The following is a 20,892-nucleotide window of genomic DNA, read 5'->3' on the forward strand; positions in this document are numbered from 1 at the left end:
TTGAGGGTCTTCGCTTCCTCCTCTCCTGCCCCATCACCAAGGAGAGAGGATGGCACCTGTACACCTCAGGATCCTTTGGGCCTGCTGACTCGTGGCCCAAGGGTGGCTGTCAGCGCCCCCAGAACTGCCACAGGCGCCCTACCCCATTTTCCCTGCTCTCGTCCCCAGTTCGGTCCCTGCTCCCAGCTCCTTCCTCCTAGAGACCCACGGAGAGCACCTCTCACAACTGTTGCTGTCCCTTCAACAGATGTATCCCTCCCAGGCAGGCAGAAAGCTGAAGGCTGGGGTGAGCTTTCAGACGGTCCGTCTTAAGTCATGTTGGGCAAGGAGTCAGCCGGCATCCTAGCACAGCCGTGATGGGAAGACAGGGTGAAGGGAAGGACAGCTAGACTCCAGAGCTGAAGTCCCTGGCTCCACTCCAGGGGGTCAGGCCTGTCTTTCTCACAGACGGGAAGTTTCTGGTCACTTGAACGGCGGTGGTTGATTTGTAGTTGATGTTTCACCCTGTGGTCATGCCAATGAGGTGTGATGCCAATGAGGCAAGCCCGACACTGGGGCATGCAACCCCTGACCCCAGGAGGCCCCCCCCCCAAGGTGGGGAGGGTCTCAGGCCAGGAGGAGGTGGGCATTGGCCGGTGGTCCCTGAGAAGGGGCTCTCGCTGAACCAGGGGTGACCGTTCAGTAGCCAACTGCTAAGGGTGGTGGGTAGAGAGAACACTTGGGAGCAGAGGGAGAGAAGTTTGGGGCATTCTTCCTAGAATAGCTGTAAAAGTAGGACAGCCTCACCATCCAGCTAGGCTGATTGAAAGCAGGCGGAATTGAAGCCGATGCCCTCTGGGGGTGCCTGTCAGACCCGGAGTCGGTCGGACCCGGTAGGTCTCCCTGACTGTTCAGCAGAGCTCCGGACGCAGGCTCGATGTTCCTTCCCCCAGGCCCCTGGAGGCCGCATTAGAGTCAGTGTCTGACGGAGAGTGGACCCACAAACACCTGTGGGTGCAGGGATTGAGGGGGGCGATAGAGGGGGAGAGGCACGGATTCTGTATATGTTGCATTAGAACCAGCACCTGGCAGAGAAGTGCCCCCACAAACATCTGTGCATGGAGGGAGGGATGCTGGAGGGAGGGAGCGAAGGAGGGAGGCAGGCAGGCAGGGAGGGAGGGAGGGTCAGGCCTGTCTTTCTCACAGACGGGAAGTTTCCAGTCACTTGAACGGCGGTGGTTGATTTGTAGTTGATGTTTCACCCTGTGGTTATCTGGGGAGGTGCTGGACAGACAGAGCCTTATGGAAGGTGTGATGCCGATGAGGCCAGCCCGACACCGGGGCATGCTGGGAGAGGTGCTCAGAGGCAGGGGGGGCTTTTGGGGTCACTCCCCTGAGGCTCTGGCTTCCAGGCCTGCGGAAGCTTCCAGGCCTCCCCGCTACGGGATGGGAATCAGGCCTTTGGATCTCAGTCTCCGTGAGAGGCTGTAAGGTACGTCGTATGACCCTTCTCTGGATGGGGGTCAGCAGGCCAGATGGTCGCCCACGCCCGCGTGGTGCTCTCTGTACCCCCTTCGGGTGCTTTCCGAGGCAGCAGAGCCCGTGGCACGCCAAGGGAGACCACTCGGGCCTCTCCGTTCCTCTCACAGTGAGAACATCGCGGTAACACTTCCTCTGCCCGCGGCAGAGCCAGCGCCCCAGGGGCCAGCGGGGAGGGGGGGGGGTGAGAAGGTGCCAGACACCGTGGGTCCCTCCGCTTTCCTGCCCTTCCTCTCTGCAGAGCTGTGAGCAAGCTGGCCGTTATTTTTATCTGGGGACACTGAGTGGGAGGCATGTGTCAGTGTCATCTGGTAAATGCAGCTGAATTAGCTGTTGTCCAAGGCACCCCCAAATAAGTAGTGTTAAGTGTGCTAAGCTGTTCGCATTTAAAAATACAGCCAGGCCGATGGAAGAGTATTTGCTCATGGTGCTGACATCACAGCTTAGGCACAGAGCTGCCCGCCCCAGAGCCCACGCTTTATTGTTACCCTGTGGATTTGGGGACCGTCAGACAGAAGGGCTCATGCTGTTTTTAAAAGCCGTCGTTCTGCGTCTGAAATCCACCAGAGGGAAAAGGGCCACAGTCCGGGTCGGACGGAGGCACAGGTGGTGGACACTGACCAGCTGTGTGCTGGGTGAGCACCAGCTCCGTGCCGGGCCCGGGAAGGCAGCTGCTTGGTGTGCAGGTGTGTGGCCGACGAGGCCCTCGGGTTCCTAACGACAGTTCCGGGGCGCCCCTCATAGGCCTACAGGAGAGCCCCTCTCTGCACTGGTCCCGGTGTTATTCGAGTGCCCGCGTCTCGCTGTGTTCTAAGAAGTGCTCCCCTGGGGACAGGCGCGGGAGCTGGTCGCCCTAGGCAGTGGCTCTCCCCTAGCAGTGACCGTGCCCCCCGCAGATATTTGGAAAGGTCAGGAGATACTTTTGGTTTCCACCACGGGAGGTGAGAGTCGGGGGCTGCAACTGGCATCGAGAGGGTTGAGACCTTTAGTGCACCAAGCAGCGCCCCCACAAGAAAGAATAATCCAGCCCAAAATGGCCATAATGCTGAGACTAGACAAACCTGCTCTAGCTGCTGGCTCCTTCTCCCACCACCCAGCCTGTGGCTTCACTGGAGACGCTGGTCAATGGAGGGGAAGTGACCGTGCTGGCTGGCAGCTCTGAGTCACAGGGATCAGGCTAGGAAGTGTCTGTTGGATCGTCTGTCTTGTGCAAGGTCAGGATGGAGCTGGGTTTTACGGGGCTGATGAACGAGGGATGGTATCCATCCATCAAGACCAGGCACCCGGTCTTGGAGAGCAGATGATTTTCATATCCATCGCCTCGTTCCGTCTTCACCACCAGTCCTGGGCCTGATGGGACACGTGTCATCAGCCCATTTTGTGGATGACCAAACTGAGGCCCAGTGAGGTGAACAGTGTGCCCGAGGCCACATACCCCACATGGCCGGGATGGACCATCTTACTAAGGACAACACACCCCTTTCCAATCTCAGAGCTCCCTCTTCTCTCTTGAGTTGTGTTGGATTCCATATGGATGAGGAACCATTCCCATCCTAGCATCCACCCTTTTTCCTTAAAAAAAGAAACACACACACACAAAACTGCCTTTACAGCCCAGTCCAGAATCATCTCTGCTCGTGCCCTCTCTGACCTTATTCCGAGGCCAAGCTCAGGTCTAGCAGGGAGGTCACCTGTGAGGAGAGGGACCAGAAGACGCCTGACCCCGAGACTTCACGGTATTTCCTCCCTAGGACTGCCCTCACCTCAGAGTCCCCCCTTTATTTATTCGGCTAACCCAGCAAATACTCGCTGAGAACTCACTGTGTCCTAGTCGCTGGGTGCGTGCTGGTGAATAAACAGACACACTTCCCCTGCCCTCACGGCACTTGAGGCCCAAGTGGGAGAGGCCATCACTGAGCACACACACCATCACATGTGTCCTTCCAAATTCGGTGCGTGCTATGACGAAGAGTGAATGAGATACCGTGGTGGACAGGAGCCAGAGTGGAGGCCTCTGGGAGGGAAGACAAGTCCGGGAGCTTGAAGGATGAGCATGTGGGCCGGCTTCTCAAGGGCCAGAGGAAGGGTGTCCCCAGGCCCGGGTGAGCGAAGCTCAGTGCGGTGGCGGGGGGGGGGGGGGGGGGGGGGGGGCGCCTGGGTATGCCTGGAAACAAGATGGACTTTTCTTCCCCAATTCTTCCAGTAGTTCAGTGAGCACGCCCCGCATCAGAAATATCTTGAAGGCTTCCTCTCAAATCAAGTCAACAAGAGTCCCCACACTGCTGTTTTATACCCAGCTCTACTTTCTGCCAGATACATGAGGGAGGCAAAGAACAGAGAAAGACGTCAACAGGCTTCCAGTCTAGCCGGGAAATGAAATACCTTGTGAGATTCTTGCTAGGCAGCACATCAGCTCCTGGTAGAGGGCCCCCCCACCCTTGTTGCCAGCTCCGGTTGAGTCACCTGTCATCAGTACCACCCACGTTTCTCCCTTCTCTCTTCAGGGGTACCATCACCCTTGCCTGGCTCTGATTCCTGCCACGCACTGGCCCAGTGGGGGAGGTCAGACAGACTCCCCAGCACACCTGGCATGGATGTCCTTGGTCCCCGACTTGGGTCGGCCAGGGAGGCAGGAGTGTCTCCTCTGGCCTGGCGACTGTCATTCTCACGGTGAACAGCCCTGTCACCCTTTCCTACATGGAGAATGGAAGACTGTGGGAGAGCTTGGGGGTTGCCCGGTTCCGAGGCTGGGTGGGAGTCAGATCACGCAGCCCTGTCTGGCTTCTGAGTCCACGGTGCGTGCTCACGACACACCAGTGGCTTCCAAACATCGATTTTAGCAGCAGCGCTATTTTTTCTAAACTCGATTTCGGGCATGTCCTCAGCCACGTGAAACTGACCCAGCAGCGGGGCTCTGCCCGGAATCAAGGCCCGCTAAGCCTCTGCCCACCCACTGCCCGCCCGCCACCCCCACAGGTGACCCGAGGCTCCTGAGAGCAACATGAGGGCCATCTGGTCTGCAGCCTGGAGCTCCCCGCTCACCGAGAGGGCCTGAGTACTTCCTTCAGAGCCAACCCCTCCCCTGAGGCACTGGGCACAGCGCCGATGTCAAGTCCAGATGGGGAGGACCAAATGGAATGGCATGTTGTAATAGCGGGCCCATTCAGACGGAGACATGCAAACAGCTTCCATGCATGTCTTTGGAGAAAAGAACAGGCATGACCTTCGCTTTTACGTATATATCCACATATGTTCCCCAGAGGCAGGGCAGCAGGCAGGATCCCCATTTCACAGATGCGCATTATGGCCTTCCCCGAGCCCACGGGGCCTTACGTCCTCCTCTCTCCCAGCCCCCGACCACGTGCACCACCCAGGGCTGTTTCTTAACTATCACGTTCTGGGATACAGCTTGATAAAAGATGTGAGCTCCCACGTTACAGCTTCCCTGAGGAATAATGACCTATAAATGCTAATGTGACTTTTGAAGACTTCATCTATAGCAAGGTTCAAAGTCAGGGGTAGATTTGGGGCTTCAGGCTGAGTCATTCTGGAATCCCCATTATAGGCCAAATCTTTTCGTGAGCATTTCAAGGGGTTTTCTCAAATTCTATAAATAGTTTAATAACGCCTGTGTAATCATCTATTTTTACCACCAGCTTTCCAGACGGTCTCAGAAGTAATGGGGCTCCTCATTGAGAGCGGGATTTCATAAGCCTTCAGTTTCCGATTGCTTCCAGAGCACGGCCTGCGGGCCTGGCCCCGAGCGGTGGGATCCCAGACAGTCTTGCTGCCTGGAGGAGGTGCCCTGACCCTCTCGGTAGAACCTGACCAGGCAGTAACTCTGGGAGCAGACTCCAGGCATCTCCGGGAAGCTGGACAAGCTGGATTCCGGCCTCAGCTCCCACTTACTCACATGGAAAAGCCGGGGCAGGACCCTTGTCCACTGTATACCTCGTTTGTCAAATTGCAGGACGGGGCCACAGGAACCCTTTTCTCTTTGGGAGGGTGCTCGCCTCTGTTTCATCACCCCATCGCCCCGTTGACCCTGTGCAGGTCAAATAGTCTCTTCCCATTTTACAGAGGAGGACACAGAGTCACAGGCAGCCCCGGGCCCTTTCTTCTTGCTCCTTGAGCTGAGGCCATAGTGACCACACTCCCCCTCCCCACAGAGAGCTCTGTAGAATGGATTACACCTACCTGTGTGGGGCCAGACCCTGGTGAATACCTGCCTCCGAGCCCACAGCCACTCTGGGCGGATGGCCACCAGGCAGGGAGGAGTTCCGGTTGTGCAGAGCTGACAGCTGGGCTCACTGGCCTGGGGGGCCTGCAGGGAGCAGGCCGGCAGCTATCCTGTCTCCAGGTGGGCCTTTCAAACAGGACGCCCGGGTAACAGACATTTTGCTGGAGAAAGGGCATCAGAAGCAGAATCAGAGACCTGGGTTTGAGCTCTGACCGCTTCGGAAGGCTGGTCAGATCCTGAGACCTTGTCCTGCAGTGTGAGCTGCCCTGTGGGATAGGTCAGTACTGCTGGGGGCCATGCCGGGGGCGGGGGCGGCGGGAGAAGGTGCTGTGTAAATGTCGGTGGCATTGTATCGCCCAAAGCAGGCAAGCAGCAGGTGAGGCCACGGCGCCACACCCGCCCAGTCTACTGTCCGGTTACTGAGAGCTGCCCCCGGTCTGTGGGCTTCAGTGCTCCCCACTCGCCTGTCCCTGGCAAGTGGTCCCTGCAGGGTCTTCCTGGGGCGAAATGGATCGGGCAGCCCAGTCCTTCCTTCCTGCTCAGGCTAAAAGGTAAGCGTCAGCCTCTTCCGAGGGCTTTTCAAGGCCACAGCCACAGCAGGTGCCAGCTGCCCAGCTGCCCGTGCTGAGGAGGAGGCTTCACGCCTGCGTAAGTGTGAGACAGAATTCCCACTGACTTTGCAGCTTCGCCCCACTGCATCCCAGTGCCCCCCCCCCCCCGCCCCGCCCTCCCACACACAGATCAGCAGAGCTGAGCTTACCTGACCTGAATTTGCCATCTCAGAAATGTTCTGAGTGCTCACATCCTGGGAAGCTTGGAAAATGTCTCCAAAATACTCTAGATTCAACTGGAAGTGGCTGATGGGGGTTTTCAGCCATGGTGTGCCCCCTTGACCTGGAGCCAGGGAGAAGGCGTTCTCAGCCACAGGGCCATGCATGAACCATTAGTCGCCGAGAACATCCCCGGTGATTTTTTTTTATTAATAATAATTAAAGCGTTGGCATTTGGGGGCATGATTTTCATGGCTATTGGTTCCAGCAGATTCAAGATCATCATCAGAATGTCACTCTCTCCTTATTCTTTTTGGTGGGACTCGAAGAGCAGGAGTCACCCCCGGCACGTAGGGAATTAGACATGCAGCTCAGGAGAGTATCAGGCAGGTGTGAAAGCCACACTGGAGGGCCTGTGTTTGCAGTGGGCGGCTCTTGTCTCTGTCTGTGGTCTGGGGATCTGTCAGAGGGCCCACTTGGGCCTGGTAAATCATCTGGGAAGCCCATCTCCAGAGGGATTCTCTCACAGCCGAGAATGCAAACTGTGTTGGGGGCGGGGGCAGAGCGGAGTGAAGCGGTCGAGTGGGGAGGGCTTTGGCATTATGTGGGCAGGTGTGTGGGCCATGGGGGGCAGGTCAGGGACACTGACATGGAAAAGGACATGCCCAAAGGCAAGGAGCAGTGCAGGACCCAGGGGACATCAGAACTCAAGGCAAGCAGCCAGTCTCATGCTCACACCAGCCTCTGAGGTGCCTTCTCCCTCCAGACACGACAGGGAGCCACAGCAAATGATTGCCAGGGCCGGAGTGGCCTCTAGGTCAGACTCCCGCTATTCCAGAACCAAGGTGTGGCTGAACCCCAGGGCCAGGCCTCAGGGCCCAGCTGGACTGAGCCAAGCCTGGCAGCTGTGGCCACAATGTGGCATGATGGCCAGCTGTGAGTCCAGCCTGGCGGGCGTGCCCCTTGGCTGGGGCTGCACACACACGGCCTGCCAGGAGGAGGGGGTGGCCAGGTCTGAGGCTGGCTTGGGTGGCCAGATTGACACCCAAGGATACAATGACCAGGAGGTCTTTCTGTCACTTGCTAAACACCTACTGTGCGCCAGGTACACCACACCTGTCACTCCTTAAAGCCAAGGACGTCTGTCTGACCTGGTCAGAGGGATGCCAAGACCTGGGTCATCAGCCCTCCCCACTCCCTGGGTCATCCTTCCATGATGCGGCCTGAGTGGGTGTGTGAGAGGCAGGGCCCGGGGGCTGCTGCCCAAGGAGCACTGCCCAGGACGCAGATGCTGAGCCCTTGCACCCTTCTTTCCTCTCCCGCCTCCGGCTCTGCTCAGCTAGAAGTCTCTCAGCCCCTTCCATCCTCCCGTGGGGCCCAGGGATCCAAGGTCATCCGAAGAGAGGCCTGCTGCCGCACTGGTCAGTTCTCTTTGGTCCCAAGTCACAGAACCCAACTTGAGGTGTCTTAGCATCACTGATCCTTCTTTTTTTAAAAAAAATATATTTTATTGTTTTTTTTACAGAGAGGAAGGGAGAGGGATAGAGAGCTAGAAACATCGATGAGAGGGAATCATCGACCAGCTGCCTCCTGCACACCCCCTACCAGGGATGTGCCCGCAGCCAATGTACATGCCCTTGACCGGAATCGAACCTGGGACCTTTCAGTCCGCAGACCAATGCTCTATCCATTGAGCCAAACCGGTTTCGGCACTGATCCTTCTTCATAAGGATTTGCAGGCATCCCCTGGAGCCCAGAGGCCCCAGGCAGGGACAGGAACCGGCACACTCGGGTCCTCTCTTGGGCCAGGGGAGATTCGTCGGCTCGAGGGTCTCCAGGCCTTCCTTGACTCAGCCTTGAAAGGGAAAACTAGTCCCAAGTAAGCAAAGGAAGCTCACTCTCTGACAAAAATGTCACCCACCAAAATGAAACAGACGTACAAGGATGGCACAGAGTAGGTGGGAAGAATACGTGGGGAGTGAAACGAGAGCCACAAACGAAAGAAAAGGTGAAGCCGACAAGCCTACGGACCCTCTGCTCTCAAAGCGTGTCCGCAGCCTGTTTCCTTTGAACAGGGCGGCCTCTTGAGCACAGATGTCTGGCTGCTTATGATGGACTGTTCACCCACCCAGTCCTGCATGTTACTGGTCACCTAGTGGGAACCAGGTTCCACTCTAGGGGGCGTGGTGATGACAAGACACGCACCATCCCTGACCCGGGGGAACTTCCTTTCTAGGGAAGAGTCAGAGCAGCAACAAATGCGGCACCTGATGCAGCGGATGAGGGCCGGGAGGAACAGGCAGAGGGTCTGGGTCGTGAGGTGGGGCGCTCTTCCAGAGGGGCGGTGAGGCGCGGCCTCCCCGAGGAGCTGGTGTTGGAGCGGAAACCCACAGGAAGGGAGCATTTGAGCCAAATAAGTAGAGCACCTTCTATTTGAAAGTTATAAAAAATTCTGTCAAACATGCTTTCTAAGCCTTCCTGCCAGTGATCTGGGAGAAGAAAGATTGGCACCCACTCATTGCAGCTGGGCCATGACCAGCTCCCCAGGACCCACCCCTCTACCACCCCACCCCTACTTCTCAGGGGAAAAGGAACGTCCTGCCGGCAGTAAATAAAGTGCACTTTCTCCTCCCACCGGGGCCATGGCAGCGGCCACCTCTCTGCACAGAAACCGACCGGAGTCACCAGGGATGTGGGGTGTGGCTGGGCAGAGTTCCCTGGTCATTTGTCTTAAAGGGAGGAGAAGGGGATGGTGGTGAGTTTGCAGGGATTGGCTGCACTGTGCATCCGCTTCAGGAGGTTTCAGAAGCTGGTCCTTGTGCCTTCACCCTCCCTTCTCTCGGGCAGCGTCTCCCGCGTGGCTTCTGGCCCCCGCCGGGCGGGGGGTGTTTTCCCCTCTGCCTGGGTTGCAGCTGTTTTTGGCTTGACCACAGGACTCTATCATGCCAGAGTTCATGTGGTTATCCAGAGCAGGAAGAATTTCCCAGAATGCCTTGAGAAACCTGAGACACTGAATGGCTTTCAGGGCTTATTGATGTGGCCAGTGCAGGAAATAGCAATACGTCAATAAATAGTTTTAGGCAGGAAACGGGGCTTAAATGGTAGCCTTAAAGTTTGGGGAACGGCACTAGGGGTTGCTGGGAGGGAGCCTGCCAGTCTGATGAGAAGCTGGAGCCAAGAACCAGACTTTGAAATGGCTGCCACCAGTCTGAGGCCCCTTGCTGGTTCTGGAGGCAAGAGGCTGAGTTTGAAGCGGAGCTGGGACCCAGGGGACGGCCGGTTTGGGTTGGCAGGAAAGAGCTCCCTGCTCCAGAGGAAAAGCTGGCAGCCTGCGCTCTATGTGCCCAGAGGAGACACATAGGCTGGTTTCGGTGGCCTCTTGGCTGGCATGTTCGCAGCCCATTTCGCCACCCCTTCAGTGAGAATCGCCACCAGTTGGCAGATCACACTCTAATTCCGCTGCCCTCGTTTAAAAAGCTGAGGATGAGGGTCACAACCTGCCAATTTCTTTTTCACTAGCCTGTGTTTCTGACTATAAAAAGATATGTTCACAGAAGAGCAAAGAAATGCAGAAAATAATAAAAAGCTAAAAATTAAAGATCATCCACAATTCCACTATTGAGAAACCACTACTGTGAACACTTGCTATTCCTCATCTTTTTGCAAAAATGTATTCATGGATAAGATTATGTAGTACATACAATTTTGCTTTTGCTTATTTTTTTTTAACTTATCATTCATTCGATAGCCATTTCCCATACAGTTATAAACTTTTCATAAACATAATTTTTAATATTTTTTATTGATTTTTAAAGAGGAAGGGGGAGAGAGAGAGACATTGATGTGAGAGAGAAACATCAATCAGTTGCCCCACCCCCCGCATGCGCCCCCCCAACTGGGGATCAAACCTGTAACCTGGATATGTGCCCTGACCAGGAACCGAACCCTACCTTTTGTTGTACAGGATGATGCTCCAGTCAACTGAGCCACACTAGCCAGGGCCACAAACATAATTTTTAATGGGTGCATGAATCACCATTTACTTTATCACTCCCCTATTGTTGGATACTTACGTTGTTGAATTATTGTGTGCATTAAGCTTATTTTTCCTGTTATGTTTAATTATTTCCTTGTGCTAATTACCCAGAAGTGCAATTACTGGGTCAAACAATAAGAACACCTTTAAAGCTTACTTTAACATTTTTTGGGAAAGTGCTACCGATTTACACTCCCCATCCACAAGAGTTCCTGTCTCATTGCATCCTTACCAGCATTGGCAGTGGTCAGTTTTCAGCTTTGCTAATACAGTGGTGGGGGGGAGGTGGCGGGGGGGGCAACTTTCATTCAATCACTACAGAGATTTAATTAATTTTTTGACATATGAATTATCTTTGAATGCCCTTTACCCTTACCCTTTGTCACATTATTGCAGATATTTTTCCCAGAATATTATTGCCTTCTAAGAGTGTTTATACTATTTTGATGCATTCCTCTGTTGTGTTAATATAAAAATCCCTTCTTTATCCAGAAATTTGATAAATACTCAATCTCAAGTTCTTATGATTTGTCCTTTAAAAACAAACAAACACATTTACCTCTTTATTCCATCTGGAATCCGTCTTAGGGCCCAGTGTGAAGGGGGACTCTAAATTATCCTCTCCCCCCACCCTCGCACACTCAGACAGCTGTCTCTGCACCGTGGCTCCAGTGAATAATGTTTCCTTTGCCACTGATTAGTGGTCCTTCGGGGACCATGTGATGAACCCGAGGGGTGCCGAATTGGTTTCTAGGCTGTCCGATCTAGCTGTCCATTCTTATGTCAGTTCCACACCCTCTTAATTGTTAAAGGTTCAGATAGGTGAAAAGAAATACAACTCCTTACAACTTTGTTTTGTTTTGTTTTGTTTTTAGCTATCTCCCCTGTTACTCTCCAAGTACTTTTAGGATAATTTTTTTCAAGTCTCCATTCCTCCTCACCCTCCAAAGTTCCCTTTGGAATACAGAGTACAAATTGGCGTTGAACCGTCTTTACAATGCTGTCTACCCACTACGGAACACCATGTGTTTCTTCCCTTGTTTCAGACTTTCTCTTAAACCTCAGTTCAATTGGCAGTTTTCTTCATGGAAATCTTGTACATTTCTTGATGTCACTTAAGATTTTACATTGTTTTACTTACTGAGCTTTTGTGCATTAAAATATCTCACTGATTAAACCTATCATAGAAAAACTGTAGACTTCTGTGTATTAATTTTGCATTTAAATACAGCACTAGTTCATTAGTTAGTTCCTAAACTCTCTTATTAATTCTAATCTTTATTAGAGGATTCTCTTGGGTTTTGCATACATGTAATCATGTTAAATCACTTTATCTCCTTCCTTCCAAGGGTCATGGATGTTTCTGCTGTTTTTTAACCAGGCCCATTGATATTATGTTTGCAGGTTTCCTGATACTAACTCATCTTTGCCTTTCTGGGATAAAATCTACTTGGTTATCGGTATTTCATTTGGAACTTTCACATCTGTTCACATTAGAGAAATCAGCCACAGACTTCCTTGTTTGAAATGTACTATCATTATGAGGTTTGGGTAATAGGGAACTGGAAAAGTTTATCTTTTTCTATGTTCTGGGTCAATTTGCATAGCAGAGCAGTTATCTGATTGTTTTAAAGTTTGAATAACTTACCTAAAAAAAATCATAAATGTAGACACCTCTTAATTCTTTCAGAACTTTTCATTTTGTTTTATGACCTTTAGTCTTTTCCAACTTTTTATTTCTTCTTTTTAGTACAGTTTGGTATATTTATTTTTTTAAATCACCTATTTCATCATTTTCCCAAATCATCAGCATAGAGTTATAAATAGTTTTTCTCTTTTTATCTACTCCATATCTATTTTCATATTTTGTTAGTATTTCTAATTTTCTATTTCTTGATTTTATATATAATTTTTCTCTATTTTCTAACTAATCTCTGGCTTTATCAGTAGTATGTGCTAAATCCAATAGTATATTTTACTTTACCCCATATATCCAAATTTTTAGCATGTAATAAATATTTTAAAATGTGAGGCATTTTACCTTCTTTTTTTAATACTAAGTCTTCAAAAACTAGTGTCTATTTAACACCTTACAGCACATCTCAGTTGGTGTATTTATTTTTCATTGTGGTAAAAAGAAAGAACACATAACATAAAATATACCATCTCTCAACCATTGGTAAGTGTACAGTTCATTCATGTTAAGTATAAGTCACATTGTTATGCAACTCATCTGCAAAACTTCTTCAATTTGACAAAAACACAAACTTGAACCCATTAAACAACTCCCTGTAGCCCCCCGTCCCCAGCCCTGGCAACCACCATTCTTTCTGTTTCTACTCTGGGTACCTACTGGAATACACAACGTTTGTCCTTCTGTGACTGGCTTATTCACTGCGTTCACCCGTGTTGTAGCCTGTGTCAGCCTCCTTCCTTCTTAGGGCTGAGTGATATCCCATGGTCTCCTAGACCACTCTGTATCACTCGTCCGGTGATAAACACCTGGGTTGCTTCCACCTCTTGGCTCGTGTCGAAAGTGCTGCTATGAACACGGGTGTGCAGATACCCTGCTTTCCGTTGGTTTGGATATATCTCCAGAAGTGGAATTGTGGGATCGTATTGTGATTATATTTTTAATTTTTGAGGATTGCCATACTGTTTTCCATGGCAACTGTATCATTTAGATTTGGGGGAAGGGGGGTTTAAGACAAGCACGTGGGTAGGATTTTTTTTCCAAACATCTGCTTATGTAAGATTCTTCCTCTTGCTTTCACTCATAGCTGGGTGTGCTCTTTTATCCTCAAGCATACGAAGATGTTGCCTCAATGTCTCTGAATTTTAACATTAAATGTACAAGTAAAAGGTCAACAATGTTGTTGTTCCTTTGCGAGAAATCTAGGGGTTATTTTTTTTTCCCCTCACAGCTATTTGTAGAATTTTTTTCTTCTCTTTGAAATTAAAATGAAAATTCTCTTGCTCAGTAAATGTGAGCGCCAATCCCCGGTGGCTTTTAAGACCTTTTCTTGTATCATAGCTACGAGTTAACATGTCTTGTTTTAGCCTTAATGCAATGGCTGGCACTCGATAGGGCAATAATACTTTTAAGAATGAATGAATGGCCCCAGCGGTTTGGCTCAGTGGATAGAGCATCGGCCTGTGGACTGAAGGGTCCCAGGTTCGATTCTGGTCAAAGGCACATGCCCAGGTTGTGGGCTCGATCCCCAGTGCGGGGCATACAGGAGGCAGCCGATCAATGATTCTCTCTCCCCATTGATATTTCTATCTCTCTCTCCCTTCCTCTCTGCAATCAATAAAAATGTATCTTAAAAAAAGGAAAAGAATGAATGAATGACTAATTTTTTCATGATCCTCTAGGCCCCTTGCAGGCAGAGGGGGGAGGGCATGATTTGGGGGTTAGCAAAGGGAGAGCGGTTAGGCACAGGGAGTTGAATGGAGGACGTGATGACTCCGGGACAGGTGCCATCTCCCCTTCATCTCACTCCCCCACCTCTGTCTTGGGGTCAGGGGAGCAAGGCTGAGGGGCCCCCAGTCTGGAGACCCCGGAGAACAGGTGCTGTGGGCCTGGTCACCCATTCCCGGCTTTGAAATCGCGAGGCCCGGCCCTCCGACGGCAGGCCCCGCAGCAGAGGGGGGGTGCCCGGCCCGCCAGGCTGACGCGGTCTCTGTTCCTCCGCAGAAGGACTTCACGGTGCGGGAGGCGCTGCAGCAGCAGGACGTGGAGCGCTGGCTGGGCTTCATCACCTTCCTGTGCGAGGTGTTCGGCACCATGCGCAGCAGCACGGGCGAGCCCTTCCGCGTGCTCGTCTGCCCCATCTACACCTGCCTCCGCGAGGTAAGGCCCGCGCCTGAGCGCGATGTCTGGGATGGAGCCGCCTCCGGGGGCACCAGGAGGGCCGTGGCGGGGACCAGTTATGAAGCCACGATCCTTGGGAAAGAGACCCGTCCCTCCCCCTGCTGTGGGCTGAAGCCAGGTCTTTATTGATTGCGTTTCCATAAAGGTCTACGGCCCCCAAGAAAGCACTGCTGACTCAGGCTGCAGGACTCCTCACGGAGGACGCTGCCTGCAGTGAGTGAGGCTCACTTGACTGAATGGCTCTTGGGCCTGGGTCGGTTCCCATTGAATTCCTTATATTTTTTTTTTTAAAGATTTGCTTTTGAAAAAGAAATAAATAAGAACCAGCCAGAACTTTTGAGAAGCAAGAGGTCAGTGGGGTGCTTTCTGGACCGGGCACCATTGCCCCTTTAGAAGGTCGCCCTAGCTGCTGTCTGCACAGAACCGGCAGTGGCCCACGTGGGCTGGGGGCTGAGGGGGCTGAGGGGGGCCGCTGGGGGCTGAGGGGGGCCGCTGGATCCTCCAGGGGGAGGTTGGGGGCTGGGAGCACTGCTGAGAAAGTGAGGAGGGAATGACGGTTTGCAGCCCCGTTGTATTTCTGAGTTAGTACCCACAGAACCTGCGGACACGAGCTGCAGAGAAGGGAGAAAGTGCTGTGGGCTCCTGGCTGCCGGCCTGGAAGCACCCTGGTCAGGGATGGGGAGTCTGGAAGAGAAGTGGGGGGAGGAGGGGTGAACACCAGGAGCCGGTTTTTCTGTTTGGGTGACCTGTTGGTCGTCCCCAGGGCAGCGTCATGTGGTTGCTCAGGTGGAAGTGTCTGAAGATAAGGAAAAGGTCATCCTGGGGACACAGACTGAGCGTCATGTTGATGTGTACCTGGTGCTCAGGGCTGGAGACTCGATGGGGTCACCCAGGGAGAGGGTGCAGGTGGAGGGGAGGACGGGAGCCAGCAAGGAGGTGGGCGGGGGCGGGGGGAGAGTGACCCGAGGCAGAGACGATTCCGGGAGAGCGTGAGGATCATCACAGCACTCCTTCCTGGGAGCGGGGCAGCCTACCTCACATGTGCCGTACCCCCCACCCCAGCAGCAGGTCCCAGGACCCAAGGAGGAGTGGCCTCTGGGGAACCGATAGAACCAGGACAGAGAAGTGGCCTGAGTTTAGCAACAAGGAGGTCAGGGGGGCGCGGTGCCAGTGGGGTGAGCACAGGAGCCCCATGGGGCCGCCCTCAGGAGTCTGTGGAGGTCGGGCCTGAGCGTGGACTAGTCTTTGGAGACGTGTCTCGGTGGAAGGGACTTGTCAGCTAAAGGGGACGTGTGGGGTCAAGGGACCGTCTGTGTGTTTGAAAGAAGGATAGTAAAGCCGTTGAGGGGAAGGCAGGGGTATCTGCAGATGCTTCTGAAGCATCGTGTCTGGGAAACAGGGTGCTCGTTCCAGGCTGCGTGGCTGCCGGGGAAGCAGAGCTCAGGCCCTCCTGGGCGCTTCGTAAGCCCACAAGCCTCCGCCCGTCCACAGAGCCAGACGTTCTCCTAACAAACGCCCTTGGGTTCAGATTGTTTCTCAGACTCACACAATGGTCTCTCCCAACCGTATTTCACTCTCAAAAGTGTGCGAAGCTCAGAATGCAGCACCAGGAGAGGCCGCAGCTCTGCTTTCTGCACCCCTTTGGGGGTGATTTGGAGGCAGGAGGCAGGAGTCTGGCCCAGGTGGCCTCGAGGGGCCCTCCCAGGCCTGCCTGAGTTGCCCTGAGCCCCAGACAACCCATCTGAAGGCAGAAGGCAGCACGTTCCAGGGCAGTGGCCTGGATTGTCTCAACACGTTCCCTCTGCGTGATCTGGGCACCTCCTGGTGTCGCCGTCACCTGCTCCCCCGAGCAGGGCGCAGGGCTGAGCACTGCCCTGGCCGCTGGGACACTTCTAACTCGGCCTGTGGCAGCGCACACACTCTGGTGGGAGGTCCGGAACGTGCCAGGAGGTCGCACCAACAGGAAACAAGGACCCTCCCCTAGCGCCCACTTGTTTGATGCACTGAACTCTGTGGGCAGGTGTCACGAACACCAGCCTCTGCCGAGCTCCGTGGTAACCGTGAAGAGGAAATAAATCATCGGTGGCTCCCACCAGGTTGTCCAAGAGAAACCAGAGCCCCGTGTTCCACGCCACCTGCTTGAGGCCCTGTAGTGAGGCGGTTCGGGAGCATTAGCCCTGGGTTCCAGTCCTGCCTCTTCCATTGGTTAGCTGTGCCATCTTGGGGGAGAGCTCGCCTGCTCTGAGCCCGCTCCTCGATTGTGGAGAGGGATCACGCTGCTCTACCTACAGGTTTGGGGAGGAAGACAGGGATGGAGAAGGTGCTAAGTGCCCTGGGGCAGCTAGGTAGGAATGTGGAAGAACTGCCCCAGGGACTTACTCTAGGGCAGGACGGCTCCCTGGAGTCTGGTGTCCTCCAGTCTGACTTTGGGCCTGGGCACACGCCCCATCTTAAAGGGGCAGAGGGGCTGAATGCCCTTCGAGTGGCACGCCGCCAGTCTAGGCTATACCTCACCCACAGCTCCTGAGCTCCCAATCCAGGGCTCTTTCCAGGAGAGAACTCAGCGTCCCTAGAAGAGAAGATTGGGAAAGAAAGGTGTGCCCTGGGGATCTTATCAGCCCCCTTGGAAAGGCTGTGCCCTTCCCAGAATTCAGGAGACAGACACCTGAATTCTTAGTCAGCTGCTGCCTCCCCTACCTTATCACATACTCATCCCCAGTCCTCCCCCACAGCAGGTTAAGCCAGCTCTGAGAAGTTTCTGGAAGCCAAAGGCACTGCTGCTGCCTCTCTCCTTGCTGGAAAATGTTAGGCTTTTTCCCTGGGCCCTGCAGGTGGCTGGCCCCAAATCATCAGGCCCACCCTGCCCTGGGGTCCTCCCGGCTCCCAGAACCATCCCCAGGCTCACAGTTCCCACTTCCCACTAAGCAGCATCCTGGCCATGCTCCAAGCCCCCCCACATGACGTGCCCATAGCTGCACCCCAAAGTCCTGCTCAGTCCAGGTCCTCTTGGCGCGGGCCCAGACCCACCTCCCTGCCTCCCTGAGCCAGGGCACACCTGGCACATCCTCACAGCTCCATCCTCCCACGTGGCCTTAGAGGAAGCGGTATTTAGTGCCGATAGCTGCACAGTGCATGGCACGGTCCAGAGCATGGCATGCATTCTTCTCTCTTTTAACTCAGACAACACCCTGAGCATTATCATCCCCATTTTCAAGAGAACAAAGAGGTCAGGCAGCTCGTCAGGGCCACACGGCCAGCAGGCAGCAGCGTCCACGTTGGAATCCAGGTCTGAGCGCCAGCCGAGTCCCTGCTCCTACCGGCCCCGCTTCCCTGCCTGGTGAGCAGAGCAGCTGCTCTCCTTCTATTCTCAGCCCACAGCCCAGCGCCTGCTGCGTGGCGGAGGCTGAATCGATCTCTGTGCAATCGATTCTGCTCTTGCCATAAATAGCATTTGCCAATCAGAGATCCTTCTTTGAGGGACAGAGAGGAATACTTTTCAATGAGTCCTTTTATTGTTTAAGAGCCTGTGGTTTCTGCCAAGATGGTTTTCAAAGTGATTGAAGAGTGTTATTGACGGCCCAAAGCTGCAGGCGTCTCCTTGCCCTCCTGCTTACAACTCGCATTCGCCTCATGAGCTCTTCTTCGTTTCTATAATGTTTTTAAATTTTTATTGTGGTGAGAACACTTAGCGTACAGTCCACCCTCTGAACAGATTGTTAAGTGTACACAACAATATTGTTACCTACAGGCACAATGTTGCGCCGATCTCTAGAACTTACTCGTCCTGCATAACTGAAACTTTGAACCCAGTGGTTAGCAACTCCCTACGTCCCCCTCCTCCCAGACCTCTGGCCACCACCATTCTGTTCTTTGCTGCTGTGGGCCTGACTGTTTAGATACTTCATGTAAGTGGAAATATGCAGTGTTGGTCCTGTGACTGGCTTATTTCAACACCTAGCTCGTTTCCAGATCTTGGCTACTGTGAGTCATGCTGCGCTGAACATGGGACTGCTAATACCTCTTCAAGATCTTGATTTCGATTCTTCTGAATAAACACACAGCAGTGGCATTGCTGGGTCCTATGGTGCTTCTATTTTTAATCGTTTTAATGGTTTGAGGAACCCCCATACTGTTTTTCATAGCAGGTGTACCATTTTGCATTGCCACTAACAATGTATAAAAGTTCTCATTTCTTCACATCCTTCTCAACACTTGTTGTCTTTCATATATATATATATATATATATATATATATATATATATATATGCCATCCTAACAAATATGAGGTGATATCTCATAGCTTTGTGTTTTGCATTCCTCTGATGATTAGTGACATTGAGCCTCTTTTCCTATCTGTTGGCTATGTGTATCTCTTCTTTGGGAAAATGTCTATTCAAGTGCTTCGTCCACTTTTAAAATTTGGTTACTAGTTCTTTTGCTGTTGGGTTGTAGGCATTTCTTACATATTTTGAGAACTGACCCATTATCAGATACGTGGTTTGTAAATATTTCCCCCATTCTGTAGGTTGCGGTTCCACCCTATCGATTGTTTCCTTTGTTGGACAGCTTTCTAGCTGGAGGTAGTCTCGTTTGTCTGGTTTTGCTTTTGTGCTTTTGGTGTCATAGCCATAAAGTCACTATCAAGACCAGTGTCATAAAGCTTTTCCCCTTTGTGTTCTGTGAGGAGTTATAGTTTCAGGTCTTGTGTTAACTCTTTAATCCATTTTGTTGTGTGTTATAAGAGTCCCAATTTCATTCTTTTGCATATCCAGTCTTCCCAACACCATTTATTGAAGAGTCTTTCCTCTCCCCATTGTGCTTTTTGGCACCTTTGTCAAAGATCAGTTGACCATATGCATAGATTTATTTCTGGATTCTCAACTCTGCCCCATTGATCTATATATCCATTTTGATTATTGTAGCTTTATCATATACTAGAGGCCTGGTGCACAAAAATTTGTGCACTGGGCGGGGGGGGGGGGGGGCGGGGGGAGGGGTCCCCTCAGCCCGGCCTGCGCCCTCTTGCAGTCCAGGAGCCCTCAGGGGATGTCCAACTAATGGCTTAGGCCTGCTGCCTGGGGGAGCGGGCCTAAGCTGGCAGTCAGACATCCCTCTGGCAGCCCGGGAGCCCTTGAGGGATATCTGACTAACAGCCTAGCTCCCCGCGGGGAGTGGGCCTAAGCCGTTAGTGAAACATCCTTAGTGCTGCCATGGAGAGGGGAGAGGCTCCCGGCCACCCGCTGCACTGGCCCGCCATGAGCCAGCTTCTGGCTGAGCAGCGCTCCCCCTGTGGAAACACACTGACCACCAGGGGGCAGCTCCTGCGTTGAGCGTCTACCCCCTGGTGGTCAGTGTGCGTCATAGCAACCGGTCGTTCTGCCATTAGGGTCAATTTGCATATTACCCTTTTATTATATAGGATTTTGAAATCAGGAAGTGTAATGCCTCCTGATTTGTTCTTTTTAAAATTGTTTCATGGTTATTTGGCTATTTGGAGTCCTTTGTGATGTCATATGAATTTAAGAATTATTTGTCTACTTCTGTAAAAAAAAGTCCATTGGAATTTTGATAGGGATTGCATTGAATCTGTAGATCACTTTGGCTAGGATGGACATTTTAATAATATTAACTCTTTCGACCCAAGATCAGAAACAAGACAAGAGTACCCACTCTCACCACTCCTACTTAGCATATTATGGGAAGTCCTAGCCAGAGCAATTAGGCAAGAAAAAAAAAGATATAAAATGCATCCACATCAGAAAAGAAGAAGTAAAATTATCTCTGATTATAGGGTCTCATATAGAGAAAACTCTAAAGTCTCCAAAAAAAACTGTTAGAACTATTAAATGAATTTAGTAAAGCTGCAGGATGCAAAAATCAACATACAAAATCAGTTGCATTTCTACCTACTAATAACAGACTTTCTGGGGAAAAAAATGAGAAAATGATCCCATTTACAATAGCATCAAAAAGAAGAAAATACTTAGGAATAAACTTAACTGCAGAAGTGAAAGGCTTGTACACTGAAAAGGACAAACTGATGTTGAAAAACATGAAAGAAGATACAAACAGATGGTAAGACATCCCGCAAGGTATTTTTTAATAGCTTTCTAAGGACCCCTTCATCCTGCCCGAGTCCTCAACCAGAGTGGCCGCTCTGATCAGGATTTCTTGCCCAAGCTAATGGTTTCATCCTCTCCCACCTCAGCGGGAGCCGACCTGCCAGGGTTTAGGTCTGGTTCCCCCAGCACCATCCTCCCCCACCCCACCCCCCACCCTTTCCTGACCCTGCAATGCTCTCAGCCTCCTCCACTCCTCCGTCACCTCTGTGACCCCGTGGGGATTCCGCTAGCCTCCTCCCGGTTATCACTGAATGCTTTCCTCTGGGCCCCGTACTTTAAGAGCTTTGCTGGAAATTCCTCTGGCAGGGGTGCCGGCGTGGCTTTTAACCCCT

General features: G+C 52.2%; 1 protein-coding gene across 7 annotated transcripts in view; it reads left to right on the forward strand.

The window, feature by feature from the left end:
* The window catches only part of CTIF (cap binding complex dependent translation initiation factor), a 237,028-nt gene that overhangs the window by 186,200 nt on the left and 29,936 nt on the right, over positions 1-20,892 (forward strand). For all 7 annotated transcript variants that reach the window (XM_079784588.1, XM_079784589.1, XM_079784593.1 and 4 more), the window contains one exon: positions 14,262-14,417. In XM_079784588.1, coding sequence (XP_079640714.1) covers positions 14,262-14,417 — 156 coding nt within the window. The remainder of the gene's footprint in view (positions 1-14,261; positions 14,418-20,892) is intronic.

Source organism: Cnephaeus nilssonii (genome assembly GCF_951640355.1).
Source record: "Cnephaeus nilssonii genome assembly, chromosome: 11".
Classification (NCBI taxonomy): Eukaryota; Metazoa; Chordata; class Mammalia; order Chiroptera; family Vespertilionidae; genus Cnephaeus; species Cnephaeus nilssonii.